The following is a 23,528-nucleotide window of genomic DNA, read 5'->3' on the forward strand; positions in this document are numbered from 1 at the left end:
CGTATATTAATGTTTTGTTTTATTTAAAACTAGCTACTTCCCGGGTTCACGTGAGTAGAGTAGGGGTCTACATAAAACATTAATCATAATAAACATCTCTGTTAGTCGGCATATTTTTCCGATAACTTCAACAATCATCATATTTCAGGCAATCTACACAAAGTTATAATGAATTATTCATTTAAATCTTTCTCATTAATCACTCCTTCCATTAAAGAAAACCTTATAAAAATCCGTTTGATAATTTTTGAGTCTGTCGCGTACGGACGCAGGAGGACTTTTAATAGTTATGATATTGTCATTTCGACTATAACTTTTGTTGTTACTGAGGTTATTGAAATATGATTGAAAGAAAAATAATGCCAGTCAGTAAGGCCAATTAAGCAGATTATTATATGGCAATTGTTCTAAAATATACGTATAGTATTTTGTTAAAAACCTAAGATGATTAACATGATTAAGCTGCATAATAGTAACCAAAATATTTGTCTGTTATTAACAAACTGTAAAGTCAAAGTGAATCGACTGAAAGATAATTATTATTATTTTAATATTTGTTCAGAGGCATTTTTTTCAAACATCAAGACGTAGTTTATTTTATAATGTAACGTTCCTGGAATATTCCGTGTTGTTAAGCCAGTTAAACTATTTTCGCTGTACTATGTGCATCATCAAAAGCAATAGTTAATGAAGTTTAGTACTCTGTCAGCTAAACTATCTTTGGATTTGATTATAATTCTGTTGTTTGTTACGTATGTCGCATTCTAGTATTACATCTAACTCGTAATAGACTGGTTTAATTAATTGTAACTCTTGTATCTGACAGTAGGTTAGAGATGGAATGCAACCCTTCACAATAAAGGTAGCTCAGATTAACGTTTGATATTAAAATAAAAGGTCTTAAGATATTTAGTACAATGGTATTTGTTACTGTAATACCTCATTCGCAAGAGTTGAATTTAGTTAATCAACTGTTAATTCACTTACAATTTGAATCGTCGGAACAGATTTTCGATAATATTGAAGCAACAAAAAGCCATTCGTTATCTTTTCTCGGTCTAATTTATTTAATTTTTAAATTTTCCAATTTTTTCGTTGCATCTATAATGTATATACCACACAAGATATATAAACTATCGGAATTGTCGTTTTTTACACAGTTAATAAAATAAATGAAATTTGTTAACGGGTAAATGTTTTCTATTTAGTTTCGAGTTTATTTAAGCGTCCTGTATTTCTTTAACTAAATTGAAAGTCAACATTTTGCAGTCAAATATTTCAATATAAAAAACATAACGTGAAAAGTAAAATGAAACAGAATGAAAAATATATTAAAAGCTTGTCCAAAGGGCTATATTAGAGATAAATATTTTAGAATCGAGTTATAGCTACTTTTCATTTAATAATTAATTAATCACTTATAACGCCCAAGGCTCGTATTTCAAACGCAATTGTCTTTTCAATGTCTAATACAATAATTTATTTAATAAGGAAATTCTATTTTATAAGGACGTATTTTTCAATTCAACGTTTAAAGGGTTGATGAATGAGAAGTAAAAATAATATTAATTTATATGCAATTATTCGATGATAGACTGATAAAATTATCTTTGTAATAGAAATTATATATGTGTTACATTTTTAATAATATAAATTATTTTTATTTAATTGCTTATTTTTTTTTTCATCTTTTATTTTATTTTCTCTTAAAGAGAATAGTAGCAATGCCCCAAATTAATTAAGGAATTATTAATATTCCTATTTATCCCTTCTTTTGCGCATATCACGTTTCTTAACTTTTTAATATAACGTGTAAACAGAAACAAGGATCAGATTTATAAATGAGGCAGAAAGGATATTTTATGGCCTAATTGAATTTGACCACACTAATAACAATATAAAGCATTGTAGCTTGGCAGAGGCCAAGAGGCCAGAGGGGTATATCTGATGTAGGTAATCTCTAGGGACCGGGTAGACGGCTTTACGAAGAGCCCAGTATCAAAAAGCTTTAATCGAATACTTGATACAACTTTGATATATTGTGGCACAAATATGAATTTTTTTTTGTTTTAAAATATAATTCCACGTACAAGTATATATTAAACATACAAACATTATATACATATACATAAATATAAAACAACGACATAAATAAACTCAAAAGTTTTTTTAGTAATAAACACATTAGCAAGTTCAAGAAGCATAATATTTTTCCGTTTTAATGTCGAATTTCAGTTAAATGACGAATATTTATAACTTCTTTTTAATTAAAAGAAATTAAAATTTATTTTTTTATTTTATTTTAATTGTACATATTTAATAAAAATCAACCATTTTAATTTTTAATATGTATAAAATTTAATGAAGAAAATTATAATGTCATTCGTTTTAACGTGTTCTCGTGATAAGTTTCAGCGAGGAGTCAATGAATAGGATAGGTCGCGTCGAATTTCTTGCATTGTGTATTTCTCTACCTTTCAGCAAAATATATTTTCTGGAACATCTGACAACATCTTTTTGCGTATTGTGACATTTGCGGATCCTGATTTTACTTCGTATTTTACCAACCATATTCCAAATTTAAAAGTAATATTGTTAAGGAAGATACACTATTGAAAAAATATATTAGCTACATTTGACGTAAATAGTATTAAATGCCGAATCAATAGGAGGCAAGTAGTTTACAGTTTGTTAGATCGATTGAGTTTAATGGCTACTGCTCCGCTCTTTAGGTTCGTAGCGCAAAGATATGTAAACAATAATGTACCGGTATAAACAGACCATGTGAGCTTATGAGATTAGCACTTTCCGGCTTTATAAAACAAACGTATCGTGCCCTGTGGTTCTATCCGTTGTTAAATTTAGATTTTATAAGAACACATTTATAGGTACTGTACGTGCTCGCTGCATTTTGTCTTACGGCCGTATCGTAGAGTAAAATTAAAGATAGCCTTCTTCATCTATCAGGAAAAATAAATTAAAGAAATCAGATTAATATTATAAATGCGAATTTAGCTTCGTCTTTTTGCTGTCACGACTAACCTGCTGAGCCGATCATAATGAAATTAACGAAGAGGTAGTCTGATCTTTGAATAAGTTCATAGGCGTATAGATCGAGGACCTTATGAGAAAACTTCTATATGATTTCGTGAAGATCATATAGTTGAATAATATTAACAGTTTTACAACTGCATTTGTAAACATTACGTGAACTCAATTGACTAAATGACTGACATATACATACATACATACATGTACATAATATAATAGCAAATTTTTTTGCATAAACTTGTAGCGAAACTAACAATATATCTTAAATAACATCTATCTAGTCTAACATAATTTAAAAAGTTTTACAAACTCAGTAGAATAATAGATAGTCATAAAATAAATAAAGTGTTTCCGATAAAAAATATTCTGTTTCATTAAAAAATTATAACACTTTTAGTCTATCGATTATTTAATACCGGAGCTTTGATAATAATTGAATGTTTTTATCCTGAACTGACAGAATAAAGAAGCGTTATTGATGTTATATTTTATGTACGAGAGTCGGCTACTTAAAACGTTAGAAAACTACGCGAGTAACTTAACAACACAATGTATAATATTTGATAAAAAAATGGGATATTAAAATAGGTAAAGATGTTATAATATGCTTATAAGAGTGACTACTGAGTTTGGCGTTTTATCTTGATGAAATCGAAACTTCGAACTGATGTAAGTTTTATTTTGTAAAGTAACTAACCAAAAGTGCTAGTAGGGAGAGTAAGAAAATTTATTTACATCATGTAATTTATAGTATCACTAGCGACCCGCCCCGACTTCGCAAGGGTGCAATGCTGCTACTAAATATACTACAGAATGTCTTACAACGTTCACAGCCTTTCAGTCGTTAGACAATACAAACCCTGTAATATCTTAGAAAATAAGCCATTATTTTTCGAAAAAAGTTAAGGATAAAAAGTAGTTATTGTGGGTTATCCCTAAGAGATAGACATATACCATCCCGGACCTTTTTGAAGACCTTTTTAAGGTGTACAATACTGTAGTACATTATTTTGATCTGTCTCGTAAGGTTGAGCCAGCATTTGCTGTGATAGAAAGTGAAAAATGTGTTTATTTACATTACTTTGGAAACCTCTAAAATTATCTGTGTTTCTCTACTATATTGTGCACGTATTACACATATAAACCTTCCTCTTGAATCAATCTATCAATTAAAGAAAACACATCCAAATCCGTTGTGTAATTTTAAAAATCTAAGCATACATAGGGACAGACTGCGGTAAGCGACTTTGTTTTATACTATGTAATGTTAAATATGACAATCAAGTTTTTCACTATATTGTACGTAATCCATAAAATTTAATATCGATAAAAATAAAGACACACGATATGACGTCACGATATCGTCACGATATATCTAATCAAATAGCCTCGACGACCTCCGTGGTCGAGTGATGTGTACACCGGTTTTCATGGGTACGCCACTCCGAGGTCCCGGGTTCGATTCCCGGCCGAGTCGATGTAGAAAAAGTTCATTAGTTTTCTATGTTGTCTCGGGTCTGGGTGTTTGTGGTACCGTCGTTACTTCTGATTTTCCATAACACAAGTGCTTTAGCTACTTACATTGGGATCAGAGTAATGTATGTGATGTTGTCCAATATTATATATTTTAAATAGCAAAATAATATTAACAGTGATCGTCAGTCTCTTCTGCAAAAGAGTTTGAGGTTTCGTCTCTTAGATTATAAAAAATATTTGATGAAATCGAACGAAGGTTTCTCTTTATTTTACAGAAGATCGAACTAGACTGTTGTGCGTTTTCAAGTTTATTTTTTGTTATCCCGCAAAAAATCACAGTAAAAGCCTGTAAATTTCCGTCTGCTTAGCTAAGACCTCCTCTACCTTTGAGGAGAAGGTTTTAGAGCATATTCCACCAAGCTACTCCAATACGGGGTGGTGGATACACATGTGGCAGAATTTTGTTGAAATTAGAGACATGCAGGTTTCCTCACGATGTTTTCATCATTTCATTTGTTTCTATGAAATAAAAGTGATAGTATCTATCAATATATAAATCTAACCAATTGTATAACTTAATGAAAAATATAATCTGATGCGTTAATCAGAGTATTTCGTGTTTCGGAGGCGATATTTTTTTATTGCATTTAAATTGATCATTAAGAAAATAAAATCGCGGTAAATTTGCTGTGCAATGTGTAACGAAAATTCACACGGAGAAGAAACGAATTATATTACAATATGTGGTATACAACTGTTCATGCCACGCATACACGAGGGAGACGGTGTAACAGAGAGATGCATATACTTTAATGTCTCTAACTCCGTATGTTTTAGAATCTCACCCCCAAGACAGACATACACTAAAGTTTTTAAACTGGATGAATTGCTTTTAAGCTAAGAAACAATTTTGTTGTCTAAATGTTACTTCGAAGTAAAATATTGACATTGCAAATATAACCAACATAATATTATTTTATCGAGCAATATCAATGTTAGTAATGTTAGTTGTCCAACTTTCCAACCGCGTGTGTTGCGGAGTTCAGAGTTCTTGTATGTGTTGACAAATGAGAATTCTACTAAAGTTTTGAATTGACTCATATACTGTTTGTTCGTAAAATAACACCGCGAGTAATTTAAAAATTATTATTAATTAAAAAAATGATATATCACTATTAATACGATGATATAGATATATAACATTAATAAATGTTATATATCTATATAAAATTGCGAAATGGTTAAAATCTATTGGATTAAAAATTTGGGTTTTTGTAGGGTTTACCCCTACAAAAACCCAAGTTTTAATCATCGGGAGTTCTAAATTAATGTCACGCATTTCTTTTTCTGACTTACCCACTGTTCGCTTGTATAATGTTGACATACCGTTTAGCACAAATTGTAAAAATTTAGGAGTTATTTTTGATCAACATTTATCGTGGGAACCACATATAAGTAACTTAAGTAAAAAAATGTTTTTTGCTGTAGGGTCGCTCCGAAGGTTGCGAAACTTTCTACTAATTCCCACTAAAATTTCGCTTGCACAGAGCCTCATATTACCAATTCTCGATTATGGTGACACTTGCTATGTTGACTTAAAAGAAGAGCAACTAAACAAGCTTGAGCGTCTTCAAAATCTTTGCATTCGTTTCATATTTGGTCTTCGTAAATATGATCACATCTCCGACTTGCGCAAAAAGCTCAAGTGGCTCCCAATTCGCTATCGCAGGAATACTCATATTCTCCATCTTCTTTACTCAATTCTTTTTCATCCTTCAACTCCGCTCTATTTAAAGGAGAATTTTAAATTTTTATGTACTACTCATAATCGAACGCTTCGTTCTGAAGATAATTTACTTTTAAAAATTCCTCCTCATTCGACTTCATTCTATACAAATTCCTTTACTGTTCAGGCTATTCGTCTGTGGAAATCTCTTCCTGTTGAAGTAAGACGTGCACAATCACTTGCTTCATTTAAAACTATGTTGAAACAATTCTATCTTAATGTTGTATTTAGTTCGAGAGAATTTTAGTTTAATTTTATATATAATTTATATCTAATGAGATACATACATATATGTATGCTTGTTAGCTACCAGGTACTGTACATTATTTTATTTTAAATATATTATTATTTCACTGTAAAGTATTCATATATTATGTTTATATCTGCCTTGTACACCCCTACCTCTTTCTATATCTGTTTCTTTCCTCTACCCTAAGGTTGCCTGGAAGAGATCGCTGTTTAGCGATAAGGCCGCCTCTTGTGCATCCTTCTTAAATGTGATTCAACTTTATGTTTACTGGTGTACAATAAAGAGTATTTTGTTTTGATTTGATTTGATAAATGCTTTTTAAAACCAAACGAATACGTTATCAATAAAACCCTCTAGCAGTATGTAGATTTTTTAATTTTACAATGGCCTTAGCTGTATACTGACTTAGTCACAAATTAATAATAATAAAATTTTTAGTGAAATTAAAATCGATAAATCAATTGATTAGTTAAGGTAATAACAGTTCATATTCGCTGTATAATTAATGCCGTAGATAAAATTAAGGCAGCTATTTCGGTTCACTGAATGTACTGACGATCAGTTTGATTAAGCAACTGAAGTCACACAGTGCCTGCTCAGTCATACATTAAACAAATTTACGGCGCAATCACGTGCTATTGTGTAAACGATATAGTCTAAATAAATGCCTGCAACTTCCTTTCCGTGAATTCGTGAGATTTTGTACAAATAACTTCCAGTTGAATTTATTTTATAATTGTAGATAGATTTTTTATCAATTAATTGAGTGGATCCGATTGTATAAAGATAATATTTTTTTTTAGCATTCAATTTAAACCATTTCGCCAGCAATAGCGTTCACAATAAGGGTTGCGGTTCGTTTCATATACATACACTTTCATGTAAGATACACACTGCCCTGCTCTCAAATAACCCGTTTTAATAAGTTTAGCGAATGATGAGTCTTTATTCTGGTAATAATGTTAACCAAAATTCGAGGTGATTCGATTCGAAAAAATATTTTTAGTAGTGAGAAATGACTGCTCTACACTGGAGACACTGGGTATACACACATGTCTGTGTGCTCTGTGTTCCAGTTTCGAAAAGGAATTATAAGTAAGCAAATATCTAAAATTTATAAATTGCTTACATAGTAAGAAATATTGTAACTAACATTATATGGGCCAAGTTTGAAATAACTTCATTTATTATTATTATAATATAAGTATTTCAGTAGCAACGGATCTCTGAATCATTTAGAATAAATCTGGTTATTAATACTAGGAAAGTAATTAATATAACCGGGGCAAACAAGAACAAACAAAAATGTACAGTTATTATAAATATCGTTTCAATTAAGATTTGAAACTGCAGGACTTCATTTCTAAAAGTATAACGAAACAAAAATATGGCCGTGAGCCAAGTTTGATATTACGTTGGCTAATATTACTCTATCGTCTCGTCGTTGTGGTTTACACCATAATACTGCGAATCGGCCACCTTCAAATTACCAATTTAATTGTTCTGTAGTACATTATATATATGCCGAGATGGCTCAGTAGTTACAACGCGTGAATCTTAACCGATTGTTATGGATTAGATCAGACAAGCACCTATGAATTTTCATGTGCTTAATTTGTTTTTATAATTCATCTCGTGCTCGGTGTTGAAGGTAAACAACGTGACGAAACCTGCATGGATCCAATTTAATTGAGATTCTACCACAGTTGTCTCCACGAACCCGCATTGGAGTAGCGTGGTTGAGTAGGCTCCTTTTCGCCTCAAAAGGGCGAGGAGGCCTTTGCCCAGTTGTGGGACATTTATAGGATTTTACTTGATGTTATATATAAATTATATTTGACGTTGTTTCTATCATGTTGAAGTATAATGATACTTATACAGACATTTTCAACATTGCGGTTTCATAAATTCAAGTCATTTGTAAAAAATACATTGGTAAAGAAGGCATATTATTCGATACAAGATTATATAGATGATAAAAAAGCGCGGAGTTAATGCTTGTTGACTTCCAGGCAGGCATATATAACATACACATGTAATAGTTGATAGTATTTAACTAACATGACCGTAATTTTAGATGTTGAAAAAGAGTAACTATTGGGTTTCTTGCCGGTTTTTCTCGGTAGAATCTACATTTCGAACCGGTGGTAGCTTTACTTTAAATAGTTTGTTAAATGACGACTCAAACTTGAATAAAGTATATTTTGATTTTAGTTATAACATAAAAACTGTTCTTTTATACATCGCCGTTACAAAATACTTGCGTTCAGTTCAGTTCACGTGATAGGATTGTAAATTGATAAAGGAACTTTTTACACTTAAAATATGACGTACAGCCACATGTAAACTTGGATCATGGAATTTGTCACTGTCAATAGACGAAATTGTAATGGTTGAAACTACGGAGCACAGTCACTTATGTTAATGGTCGAATATTAGTCGAAACCCGACCGACAATCGCCAAAAAATATACAAATAATAACACCTAGCAACATTAATTCGAAAAATGAAAAGGAAAAAAAAATTCCCTAATTTTGCCTAAACCTAGTTATTGGCAGTACGAAAAAAAATAGTATTGAACATTTCCTTCCATTTCGGAATTTCCCTCTCAACTTTTTTCAAATTAACTAATTTATTATTTTTAATATACAATGAGAATTTCACGAAACAATGTAAATAATAATTAAGCATATTATTTATACCATTAAGTCACAGTCTGAAAAGGAACGAATAACATTAAAGTTATGTCAATCAAAGAAGAATGAATCGCTCATTTTTCATAATGAGATATTTCGCTATTCTCGTTATTTAATTTTTCGTAATAAATATACAGTACTTAACAAGAAATGACAGATTGCGGTAAAATATTTGAGAAGATGTTCTGAAAAAAATATATCGTTTGTTTTCTTTATTACTTCCTAAATACAAAATACAATAATAATTTTACTCACTTTGGAATATCTATATCTTATATTTCGAAACTTTACTGTATTGTAATGTAATATATATAATAACTTAATTATTAGAATATAAAAATGGAACAGACTGCGTTCTTAATGATCACAAACAGACTGCTTGTTATCTTTGGTGGCAGAAACAGTAGCTTGTTCGCCCACGCTGCAGGTGAGTATAAATACAGCAAGATAACATTGGATAAAATTACAATTCCGATATCTTTTCAGTGTTTTTTTATCACCATCGCGCAAAAAGCCTGTTAAAAAAATAAATAAATGACACGAAAATCACGATCCCCGTTTACAATTCGCGTGTTGTAACTACAGAACCGTCTCGGCTTTATTGATTATAAAAATATAAAAAATGTAATATTAAGTCACTTTAACTTGTATATTCGGCCATGATAAAACCGTTGTAACCTCTTTGAACGTTAAAAAATATATGACTTTTTTATTAATTTAAAATTAGTTGAAACTTAATGTAAAATCTACTGCAATATCTTACAAAATCGGAAATATAACTTTTGTACAGATCCTACTTCGTTGTACTAGTAATTTATAGATCACTTTTTAGCGGAGAAAGTGTGGTCTAATTTACAGGTTAGTCAAACTTGGTTTTGTGAGAAAATACTTACGAGCAAGTGGGCCAACTCATGGTAAGGATCACTACCACCTACAGACAAAGGCGTTGTTGGAAATATTATCCATCCCTTCCAACGCCAATGCGCCACCAATCTTTGGAAATAAGATGTTATCTCAATTGTGCCTATAGTTACATTGGCTCACTCACCTTTCCAAACTGGAACATAGCTGATTTAACGGAACATAACCGAAAAGTATTGCCACTTCATAAAATATATGATGAATGGACAGTACCTACCAGTATTAAAAAAAATTAAGCCCTACAAAAAAAAAAACGCGATAGATAATTGTTGTAGGTATTGTTTTAAAAAAAATCGTTTATTCGTATACGCATCAAAAAATAACTTAAAGATTTTCTATATTTTTTTTTATTATAAGCGATAATTTTGTTTTTTCTTTTCTCTTAGGTCCTATACTAACATATTTATTAATTATAAATGACAAAGCCCGTGTCACGATGAAAATTAGTTTCGGTATTAATATTTTTGTGCCACGTGTACAACCTGCTAAAATGTTGGTACCATTGTCATACCAAATTTATTCTTTATGATGTTTAAATTATAAATAAAAATAATTTTGTTAAAAAATATATAAGAATAATAATACAGAATATTGCACACTGATAATAACATCGTTATATCAAATCGGGAATATCTAGTAGAGCGTACATCCAGTTGACTGTGAATCTCTTCTGACATTTAACTTAGTGTGCGTGTGCACAACGATGTTCTGAGTGTAGCAATAGAACTCACACTCTTGCAGCTTAAATTGCATACTGACATTGTAGCGATTGGGGAAAAGAGAAGGGCGCGTCAACGTAAATTGAAAAATAAATAATAATATATATTTTTTTATTTAAAATATATTAAATAAATTTTATATCGTATTTTTTTTAAATATAATAATAATGAATAGCGTCGTTAGTATCACAATAAAATAAAAACCAGTAAAGATGGACACGTATCAAACGAAGAAAGATCCATCTCGATGTTCCTCTCTGGACTTTGGTTGTACAAGACGACTTAAAATTTAAAGAAAAGATAAGGCTTTGTGTCCAAACATAGGAGATTAAACCGTTTCCTTTGCTGCTATTTTTGCAATATTGTATAGCACTCCGCGCAGAGTGAATCTCTGTAGTACCTTTGATCTGTATCAAATAATTATCAATGAGAACCGCGGCTATAAATAATTTTATAAAAAATATTTATACAAATTCCTAAAAATATTAAGATAAGAAATAAGAAGATTAAGCGAAAGCCTCATAAACTCATAAAATCTTGACAAAATAAAAAAAAATTTGAAAAATATGTTTGGTTGCAATAATTTCTTTTTGCCATGTCTAGTTATATTATAATTAATTATGTAACTGGTGATTAGTGTGTTCTTTGAGAGAGTTTGTGGAATGTGACCTCCGGAAACATTGCATCATTTGATTTTTTATTTTCGACAGTTAAATTATCCGATGTAAAAGATTCCACGGCATCTGCTTCGTGAATAGTTAGTTGCACAAAAACGTATAACTGAATAAAATCTTCCATATGCGAAGTTTAAATAATAATAATAATAACAATACTAATTTTAAAGGTTTCCGGTACCTATATCACCTAAATGACACTTATATATATATATTTAATACAATATACATATTTATTTATATTAATATATTCAGAATATATTCAGGCGACTTTTGAATATTATTAAATTCGCACAAAACGCTACTGAAACCTATTAATAAGATGAATTAGATCCATAAAAAACTTCTACAAGATGCCCACTTTTGTAATTAATAAGATAACAAATTTCTAACGAGTAATTAATATTTTATATAAATTCACATTTACATAGAAATCATATTAATAATAAACAATGCTTTTCCTTTCATCTCTCGAAAGGACTAACCTAAGTAAATATTGAACTAGAGATATGTACACGCTGTGTGTTGGTTTATGGTAATATTTTTTGTGGATCATGGTTTTTGATGAAGTTTTTACATTTACATTTCAATTTACATTTTACCCAAAATGCGACTACTACCCACTAGGCTGTAGTTATTAATTCATTTGGAAATGAATGCATTATAACATCTGATTTTATAATTATATTTTATCTTTATTTAATGTACGTTTCTTTTCATGAGATTTAAATTTTTATTTAATACGTAGGATCAATTGATATAAAAAACAATAAAGATTCTTTCATATAAGTATAAGTATGTATAATTATATATCTATTATTGTACATATATGGAATATTCAGAGTTTACAATAATATACATCAGAGTCGCTACACGAAATACTTACTTTCTATACTTACTTTACTGCAATTTATAATACAATATAATTATGGTTATATAAGTTATATGAAGTTCGGATCAAATTATCAAATCGGCAAATATTAGTGGCGTCCTTTGTGTAACGCAACAACAATGAGTTCCTTAGTAAAGTCAGTCACGTGTCGCCGTAACATGATATGCTCGTAGCATTGTATTGAGCTTGGATTATATGTAGGTGAATATAATAGAACGGATTATAATTATGTAATTATTATGCTTTTGTGATTAAATATTAACTCGGATAAAAGAAAAGACTATTCTTTGATAAGATGTTTTAGTATTAAGAGCATAAGTTCGCCTTCAGGCGTCAGTACGTCAAGAAAATATTGGATGTATGGATACATTTTTCTGTATAGTAAACGAACATAGGGTAAGCGAATAATGATGGGAAGTCGAAGTTATTGGATTTTCTATTCTCGCGCACGTATTCTCGTATGTGTGCGTGGACTTGCGATCTGACAAGGATACTCCTTTCTTCTATTTTATACAAAGTATCACTAACTGTATTCAATTTCACAGTTACTGTTTTGATCACATATATTATAATATATGTTAGTGTATACAATATATGTTACAGGAAAATGAAAAATTGTTAATGATGACCTGCTATGGACAAGCGTTTAACAATATAAGAGAATAATTGTATATTATTTAACAAGCTTTCTATTTTATTTTACAAATTTACAAATATTTTATTTTTACATAAAATTTTATTCGTTTGATTTAGACTTGATTTTTGACATTCGGGAAACCGTGAATAATTTCAGACTATAAAATAGGTCGGGAATTGGTCTAGTGGTAATTCTAAAAGCGATATATTTTTTTTAATAATTATATAAATAAGTGATCATTGGGTGGTACCTAATCAGAAGGACGAGCAGAAAACCCTGTCAAGTAAAATAGTGCCTGTGTTTTAAGTAATTCCAAAATAATTGACGGTAGCTCTTAAAGTAGATCTTAATAAATCTTATCGACTTTATAAAATTTTGCAGCGCATGTTACTGCAAAATGTAATAATGAGGAATATGATATAAACTGTATAGTAATTATCATCAGTTAAAACTGGACCTACCGTCCGTGAGGTTATGTCAATGTATGAGGAAAGACTATTTTATTAAGATTAGAAATATTAACATTAAGTCCTTAAATATATATACATATGAATTAAAAATAGTTTCTGTATAAATCATGACCCCGTTGAATGTTGGCAAGAATGCTAGCAGCATTTCCCCGTTGAATCGCAATATCTATCCTCTGGGCAAGCAAGAAGAATACAAACCAGAGGAATATATTTAAATAAGAATAATTAAATTTTTATTTTATGAATTATTCTACACATATCACATTAAATCCCAATCTACTAAAGTGTGTGGATAAATTTACAATTATATAACAAAAAACTTGAAAATCCTGAAACAAATACATGAATTGAAAATAAAATGGCACATATTATAATCCGAGTATTAATATAGTCCGAGTATTCTAAACCATCCACAAATCTGTAATGTCAGTTCTGAGCGAATATGAGAATCTCGGGACATATATTAGTGAGTTTTTTACAAGAAACTCAAAAGTTACTCGTCTTATTTCATCTCAGTTCAAATAAGTATATAGGTACTGATAATATATAATGTATGAAAATGTAGTTATCTATACCAACTATGTATATCTTTGCTTAATTTTTCTTTGTGTTAGAATATTATATTTATTCATTGATTAAAATATATTTATAGAATGAATAAAAAAAATCATATTATATTGGAATACCATGCCATTAGTTGGTTATAATAATTTAATTATAATAACTTAAAAAAACGAGTTTTATCAAAATTATCTTAATATAAATTGAAATATAATATATAATGTTTACAAAAAACATATCATCATAATATCGCAGTAGAGTGGCTAAAATACTGATAGCATTTCTCTTTATAGAAATTTGGAATGCTGGTAATATCGGATGCCACACGTGTTGACAAATCCCGGAGACTATAGCCTTTATTTTGAAGCTCTATTTTCAAAACTATTTATCCAACAAACAGGCGACCTATAAAATGAATACCTTAGCGAAAGTCTGAGTTATGTCTTAAAAATATGAAAGCAAATTATGCCAATATTTTAAACAATTCACCTCGATGTCGGAGCTTTGATACTTAGTTTAAATAAACCCTCAACCAAAAGAATCAATAAAATCCAATCCCGATCCCACGATATACTGACGCTATAAAACTAACACTAGCTGAAGCTATTAGTCATTTATAATAGCATTTTCCAATTATTTTACGCTCTTCATTCACTGATTATATTGATCGTGAAAAAGAGCTTTCACGTAATATAATTTTGGTACTGACTTCGGTGGATGATAAATTTAAGTAAGGTTTACGATATGGAAGTACTGAACGATCTCCTCTGGTTTTTTCTATAATTCTCAGGGAATGGATAGCTCAACGGTATAAAATCCGCTTAGCGAGCAGTTTTAAGAGAAAAATAGAAACTATAATATGTAGTATACTACCACATTTATAAAAGTATTGTTGTGTGTTTCTTAAGTTTATCAGACTTTACAGTTTAAGACTTCGATTTGAATTTTTTTAGCGCGATTTAGTCAGATATATTTCAATAGATTTTACTAATTTCAGCGTGATAACTTATACTTTGGGGATATAATCATTTATAACTAATTAGTGGAGCGCTTTAAGCTTTATACCTCGGAATCCAGGGCCAGTCAATGAATGTTTATAAAAACTTTGGAAATGTGTTTTTAATAGTATATAGAAAAATGTAAAAAAAAAAATTTGGCCGTGCTCAATTTTTTTTTTTTTATTATAAATAATTATAAATTTTCCATAGTTTTCCTTTAATTATATTAGTTTAAAGTTATATTTTAAGAAGGAAAACTTTCACCAACTTGATCTTCGGTCTCAAGGGATTGCTGGTATAAAGATGAGAGAGAGAGGAGAGGACTAGAGCAGCTGTTGGGTGTTGTTAACGCGAGCCCTAACCGAATAGTACACGTGGCAATTTGCTAGGCTCAATACGGAGCTGTTTTTGGCGGTTCCTATATAAAATAATTTCTGCAAGCAAGCAAGCAAAATTTAATAATATAAACCATTAATGATGATATAAGTTAGTTAGTTAGTTAGTCAAATTTGTTGTTATAGCCTCGTATCAAAATGGGTGAAACATCGAATCGTGATAATATAAGTAATGATTGCATCTTATTTTATGAAAAAATCGGATGTAGTTCTGAATGAACTCTGGACTAGGAGACATTGTCAAAGTCACTAGAGAAATATCAACGCTCAAAGCTGCTTCTGCAGAAAGAGCGGATGTGGAGCGTGCATTCAGTATTCAGACAAAAATATATTAATAAACTATAAACTAATTCTTATTGAAAAAAAGAACACCACATCGGCATGATGTCCATCTAAAATAAAACTTCGAACGGCTAATGCAATTGATTTATTTTGAGTGGTAAAGTAGGTGCTTTTTATGTGAAAAAGAAGCGCATAAAATGAAGGAAAGAAGATAGTCCAAATCATCAAGACAACAAATCAGCTACGTAACTTCCTCTGATTTCAAGAAAACTATTTTAATTTTAATAAGTGAAGAGAAAAGTGAATATATATCGCAATATCCATTAAATTATTGGAGGCGTTTTAGATTTAGTAATTCAGGAAGCTAATTATCACACGGTTTGTATACGAATTGAGTTTAAGAACTACACTAAAACAGACCCAGAGGGAGAAAAACAATCATCCAGTCACAAGTAGATGCAGAATCTTTACTAAAAATATATTTTTTGTATATGAAATGCATAACTGAATGCGATCATCTTGTGGGTGCAAGAAACTGCACTGCTGCTTGCTTAGAATGCATTGGTGATCGCTGTACGACGACGACGCACAATAATGAACAATAAAATGTAATAATGTATATAGGTGACGAATTTTGGTATTCCGTTTTTTTTTTTTTTTTCATTATTTTTGCGAAAATCTTAGAAATTAACATTAAAGTTACTATGTAAACATAATTCATTCAATATAAAATTTAAATCTTTCCTATAAACATTTTATTCCGCCTTCCACCTCTTACTTTCCAGTAAATTGTTGTTAAAAATTGTTGTAATCGAGATCGGTCAGTTTTTCTTTTTAACTTTTTAATTTAAGCTATTAATAATGCAAAAAAACACGTGTTACACAGATTCATTGATTGGCGCTGGATTCCGAGATTTTACAATTTTTATGTCTTACGGCACTCTACTAAATATATTCAGCAGAGTTGACAGCAATAGAACAAAGTGTTATAAGAAATTTTAACGTGATATTTATTAATCATACAAATATTTAAAACTGTAAACTCTTAGTGAACTTACAAGAATAAGAATTTACTCTATTCTATGTTGTACTATATTGATTTTTGATATAAGTCCTAAAGAAGATTTTCTTAGGAACACTAATATTAGCTCAGGTATTATCTATTAAAAATATCACAAATTAATTAATTATTTTTTTTCAAGGGGTTTTAATTCTCGACTTAACCTTTTGGACTTTATTTATCCTCATAAAATACAAGCACTATATGATCAAGCTCACTGTTCGTCGGTTTTAGTATTCAGTCGCATTCCGTCACCTTTTTCAAGTCATCGGTCCACGTTACTCAAGCTGCGTTTACTTTGAATTTGTGTTTTGCTTTGAAAACTTTGTCTTTGCGGTATAGACAACGTATAGACTTTACGTGGATTGTCAGAAACTTTCTACCACAAAATAAATGATTTAATCCACACTATTTTAAAAGCGGTTCCTAACAAGTGTGAACTCTTGTCTACGTAGGAATTTTGATAAACTATTTCAAGAGTTTTCCCTTTACGTTTATCTCGACATAGCCGGGTTTTTCATTTACCGTAAGGATATTTCTTACATAATATTTGATTTTTAAATCACGCAAAGGAATTATTGACATTTTTTTTTATGATGTCGGTAGGCGGACTAGCAAATAGGTCACCTGATGGTAAGTGGTCACTACCGCCCATAAACAATGGCGCTGTAAGAAATACTAAATAGCATATTATACCAAGTAAATATTTCAGTATGTATGTAATATGTTAAGTTATGACAACGTCTTGTAACATTGCCAATTTAAATTATTGCCATTATAAACAATTTTAGGAATAAAAAAGTTGCCTATAACCTTGGAGATTAAGCTTGCTTTACAACAAATTTCATCTAATGCCAGTCCAGTGGATTTGCCGTGAAAGAGAAACTCTTGGTTAAATTTAACATAATTAATTTATTAAATTGGTGTAATGACATTTTCGTTATGTTGAAACCGAGCGCATTTATGAAACACTATTTTCCTTTTGAAGAAATCAGAGGCTGGATCAAACACGGAGTACTTATTTGCGTCTAAGATTTGTCATGAAATCCCAGCTACGACACGGTAGTTTAAACGACCGCAAAAATCCTTTTTAAGCTTTATTTAAGCGTATATCTGGTAGTAGGGTTACATCCAACGTTACGAGAATGTTTAAAGTTATATCAGGTGAAATTTTTAAAAATTCAAAAATATTGTATAATCAAAATAAAAGATTTTTTTTTGCGCTAGCGGTGATTTTATTTGAAGGAAAAATATAAACCCGTAGTTTGTAAAAACATTTTTTATCAAAGCTGATTACGATTTGAACAGTGACACGTGCAACGTTTTTCATATACATTTTTAAATTGGCTTAACCAATACCAATTATTATATTGCCTTGAGCTTTTATTTATTTGTATAAAAATATAGATGAATATGTGAATCTATCTTTTATTAATGCAAAAATAATAGGAGTTCAAACAGTTATCGGCTCTGCTACAGCATAAGAACAACAAAGCGCTGGGCATAGATGGGATTATAAGAGAATTGCTTTATGTTACCTGTACAACAGGATTTGAATAGGAATATATTTCAGTGTTTCAGTCAATACGACTTAACCGGCAGGTTGCCGGTCATACGGTGCCAAAACGTGAACACTTACTGCGGGATTAGTACATAAATTCATAGTGACGCAGCGAGCCACGAAGCCGGCTTTACCTGGAGTTTCTTTAAAGGATAAAATCATCATGTTTATCTGAAGAAGAACCGAAGTTGCTGGAGTAGCTTGCTTGATTAGCATACTGAAGTTGCAGTGGAATGGTCACGTATGTCGAAGGAGCGATGGCCGTAGGAGCAGACGTCCTAGAGTGGAGCCACTCAAGTGGACCTAAAGAAGCAGTCAGCTGTGGATTATGACCGGCTGATGATGATGATAATGAAATAAAAAACTGAGATACTAAATATTAACGAATCCGCACAGCACTAATTGACGCATACCTATGTTGTTTATGTACAGTTCATTTATAACAATGGGACATATGTCCAGAAATACATGTAAATAGTCAAATCGATATTCACAATACCACTATGGTTTCAAATTTCCGTTTATTTACGTAAAACGAAACGTAATTGAATATTCATAGATATTTGTTTTACTATTAACACCCACTCCGCACCCATGATTCTATGGAATATCTACAACACAATCTGAAAATGCAGAGAGTAATTTTTATTTAATCGTGTTTTAAAAGCAACTTAAAGTATATAGTAACGTGTCCGGTTTTAAAAGATTATGTTAAATTTTTAAATATCGCCTACACTACTACTCTGTGAGAATACGAAAGCATAAAAATAAGTAGAATACTGATAAACAGTATTAATGTGTTGTTCTTTGTTATTTAAAAGTTGTTTTTCAAAACAAAGGAACGTAGTAGCAAGGGGATTAAATTTTACGTACCATTATGTTTATTAATTAACTAAACAAGTGTAACTTCAGTCATACATGTGAATAATTAAATCTGACCGGATAATTAAAGTAAAATGAATATCCTTTATTTCTTGATGGCCAACTGTGGTGACCGATTAAGATTCAATCAATCAATCTCTTGGTTTCATGTATACCTAACTAGCTATAAAAGTGAGTTTTTATACTCAATAATATATTGTCACTACGTCATAAATATTTTAATTTATAATATTATTGAACGCGTTAACCCACGCCATAACTTTATATATATATATATATATATTGACAGATTTAAACGTGACGGCTCATAACACATAATAGAATTGTGACTGTTAGAGGATTATTATTAAAGCCAGTATTGATAAAATATTTATTGAATACAAAATTTATATTGACAACTTGTTTTGAGTGTTTTAGTGTTGTATACAATACGATGTGGTTTGCTAATTATGCTTGAATGGATAATAATTATGTTCGACATCATTGTCTCTCAATATTCTAATTGGTTCTGAATTTTGATTTAATATTTCAAAGACACAGTTCCTGGTATTTGTTTGTTTGGATCCTGAATTTTTGAATATAATGTGGAGTTAAATTATATTGGTTATCAAAATATATATTGCGGTTGCCACATTTTCACACTTTCGCACTTCTACCGACTAACGAGGGTCGTTTATTTTTTACAGCAGATAATAAATTCAAAAGTTTTTCATAAATCTATATTCGCAGGTGTTTCACGATGTTCATTAGACATTCTTTGAATCATATCGATCGAAAAAGAAACTGTTCTTCAAAGTTATAAAATTTTAATAATCTATTCGAAAAACTATTAAAATAAAACGTAAACAATTATAGCGTTATTAAAATTTTGAATTTTATTTGTACTTGCGGAAGAATCGAAGAGCACTCACTCAAGCAATTGATATAGACTATTCATGTTTTTTATAGCGCTCAATATATAGACTTTGGTAAAAGTTAAACCATCAAACATGTCTCAAACAATTAAAAACTTCTACAAGCGAACAACAGTTAATACATACATAAATACCAAAGGGACAAAACTTTGTACCTCATAATAGATATAAAGCGAAAATCTAATATTGATATTGGAACTGAACGTCAGCAGTGGGAATGCGTTGATTTAAGTGACGTTGATGGATGAGTGTGATCCATCACTCGTTTTGAATTTGCTAAACATCGGTTCTTAAACAACTACATACGCGTAAATGCCATTCTTTTTTCTCGCAATGCGGATGGTTAAACTACAGTTCAAATTTACAACATGTTATAAATGTTGATCGAGCTGAAAATTAAAATACGTGATATAAGTGAAATGTAAATTTACTATCGGTTAAAAATGTATGTTCTACCGAAGAAGAAGAACCGAAAAGATATATTTTTTAAAACCGACTTCCACTTTATGCCTTTTTTAATGATTTTTTTAGCATTTATATTCACGCATCCTTCTCGAACTTGAAAATCTTGCTCACCGCAGTGAAACTCTAAGACCACACAATCAATGTCGAGCCCTAAGCTAAGCGAATGTGAAGTTTTCGTCAAATGATGTACCGTGAAGTAGGAAGATTAGATTAATATTATTTCACATGGATACGTTCCTAAGGCGATTTGTTTAATATATTGAAATTAAATTATTGAACACGTATACTTTAAAAAATATTTTCATATCATTATTGAATGTTATGTAAGTAACAAGTTATAAGCAATTAATAATTAAGGTGACAAAGATATTCAGGAAATTATTATAATTTTAATACATGTGCTCATTTAGAATATATATGTATTCAAGGTACGTAAATTACATAATGTAAGATAATTAATTTTAATATTTTTACAGGAAGCGCTGCGCGGGCGACGGTGTGCATCTCTTCGATCGGCTGCTACGCCGCTACGCGCAGACGATTCAGGGCGTAGCACACCATCTGCTCCGCACCGCACCTCCTCCTCTCCAGCTGACACCCCCGTACCAAAGAAGTCTAACTGGGAGGTTATCGAACATTTTTCCTCTAATCGGACTAAGAAAAGTCCTACTTCAGTAAGTATTATTTAAATTTATATTAATAGACAGATATAAATTCAAATCTTGTAGTGTCATCTTTAACTCCCACCGGGCTTTGTGGCTGTCTGGGTAGGTACCACCTACTCATTATAAATTCTAGCGCCAAGCAGCAATAATTTAATGATTACTGTTACGTTCCGTTTTAAAGTATGAGTAAGCTTATGTAATTACAGCCACAAGGGACATATAACATCTTAGTTCCCAAGGTTCGTGGTGCATTGGTGATGTAAGGAACGATTATAATTACGGTGATAATGTATATGGTGGTGGTGACCACTTGCCATCAGATGGCCCATTTTCCCGTTTGCCAATAAAATCACACAAATACTAACTTTTTTCAATTCTATGTTATAAAATTAGGATGGAATTATTATAAAACTCTAGTTATTTATTTTGTAGCCTTGAATAAACAGAAAATAACTTACTGCCATTTGATGGTAAGTGCTTAACATTGCCCATGACATAGACATGACACCAACAATGGGTCATGACATCATACCATCGCGCACTAAAAAATTTGGTAACTCTTTCCTTTGTCGCGCCGCCAAAAAATTGAACTCTCTACTAGCACACGTGTTCCCTCCTCTCATAACCTGGGGGCCTTCAAACGAGGCGTGAAGAGACATCTTGCGGGCCGGCATGGCGAGGACGACTGATGTAGTTCATTCTCGCTGACTGTATTGGCCGTCTTCGCGTTTGGACTCCATTACCACTTACCACCAGGTGGAGTGGAGTCATATGCCTACCCGTATTGTATAAAAAAATACTAAACTTTTCTCCTTATAATATTAGCCTAACAAAATTTCGAAAACGATTGTAATTTACATGATAATCTTTTTCTTTGTTATTCAAAGTTTATATTTTGTTATTATACAAGCCTTCATGTGAGCTCGCATGCAATCACATGAGATAATATTTTCTTATACTTTAGCCCATTCCAGAGTTTGGGGAAGAATAAACGTGATATTTTGAAGAATTGATGAAACGTAGTTACGTGCGCCTGAATATTTTAACATACGATACGCTCATAATATTCTCACGATCATCGAAACGTACGGTGTGTGCGCTATGTGACGATATATTTAGATAATGGAATTGTATATATTCGTATATCTTATTAATAAAATAGACGCTTATGCTTATGTATGTTACACATTCACGAAAAAACGACGCAATGTTCAAAGCGTCAATAGCGCAGTGGTTTAAGGGCCGCCTAGCGATGTAAAAAGTCGCAGGATCGATCCTGATCCCTTGGACTATTGTCGTCCCCACTCCTAACACAAGTGATAAGCTTAAAACGAGGGGTAAATAGGAATATTAGTAATTCCTTAATAAAAATTGTGGCATTGTTACTATTCTCTTTTAGAATAAATAAACAATTTTAAGATAAAGTAGATTAATATTATAGCAGATGACAGCTGCAATTAAGTTTAAGATACTACTATTAAACACATTACTTACAATATCGGATTCCACAATAACTGTTGAATAACTTGGTTGGTTATTACAATTACAATTAAATATACATCTCGCTTGTATTGTAAAATTATAAGGGAGATATTAAAATATTACTTTAAGATGAATGCAAGATGGCTTATGAATATGATAAAAAATATCCATAGGTTGTCAACATATATAAATCTAAAAAAAATCGTTCAATACACTAAAGTGTACCAAAATAATTTTGAATTCATTTATTTATTATGAAAGTTTTGTATTAAGACTAGCTACATTACCTTTTGGTATGAAACTTTATAAAAATTATTTTATTATCCACAAAAAGCATTACAGGCAAGGAAAATGTTGTATTAACAATACGAACCGATCCCTTATTTATATCAGGTCATATTAGTCTTACAAACTTTCAGCAACTTGAATACTAAACTCGGTACATGGCTGAACCTCTCCGTTGATGTTTCACGTGACCAATTCAGATACTGGTATGATTGACGAGGGTAAGCTTGTCATTGTCTAAACATGAAACACAACAGAATCAACATTGTTGAAATTGAAGGAACAAGGAATTCACGTGTCATTTTAAAACTGAAAGCCTACAATTATTCGACGAATTTATAGCAATTAATGTGTTTAACTGTATTATTAATATTTAATGGTTCTCTTTGTATTTTGTAATGACCTA

At 30.9% G+C, this 23,528-nt stretch overlaps 1 protein-coding gene across 2 annotated transcripts in view; it reads left to right on the top strand.

The window, feature by feature from the left end:
• LOC113404044 (uncharacterized protein) overlaps positions 1–23,528 on the top strand; it is a 184,239-nt gene that overhangs the window by 62,480 nt on the left and 98,231 nt on the right. For both annotated transcript variants that reach the window (XM_026644782.2, XM_026644783.2), the window contains exon 3: positions 21,167–21,364. In XM_026644782.2, coding sequence (XP_026500567.2) covers positions 21,167–21,364 — 198 coding nt within the window. The remainder of the gene's footprint in view (positions 1–21,166; positions 21,365–23,528) is intronic.

This window comes from Vanessa tameamea, chromosome Z (assembly GCF_037043105.1).
Source record: "Vanessa tameamea isolate UH-Manoa-2023 chromosome Z, ilVanTame1 primary haplotype, whole genome shotgun sequence".
In the NCBI taxonomy this organism is placed as follows: domain Eukaryota; kingdom Metazoa; phylum Arthropoda; class Insecta; order Lepidoptera; family Nymphalidae; genus Vanessa; species Vanessa tameamea.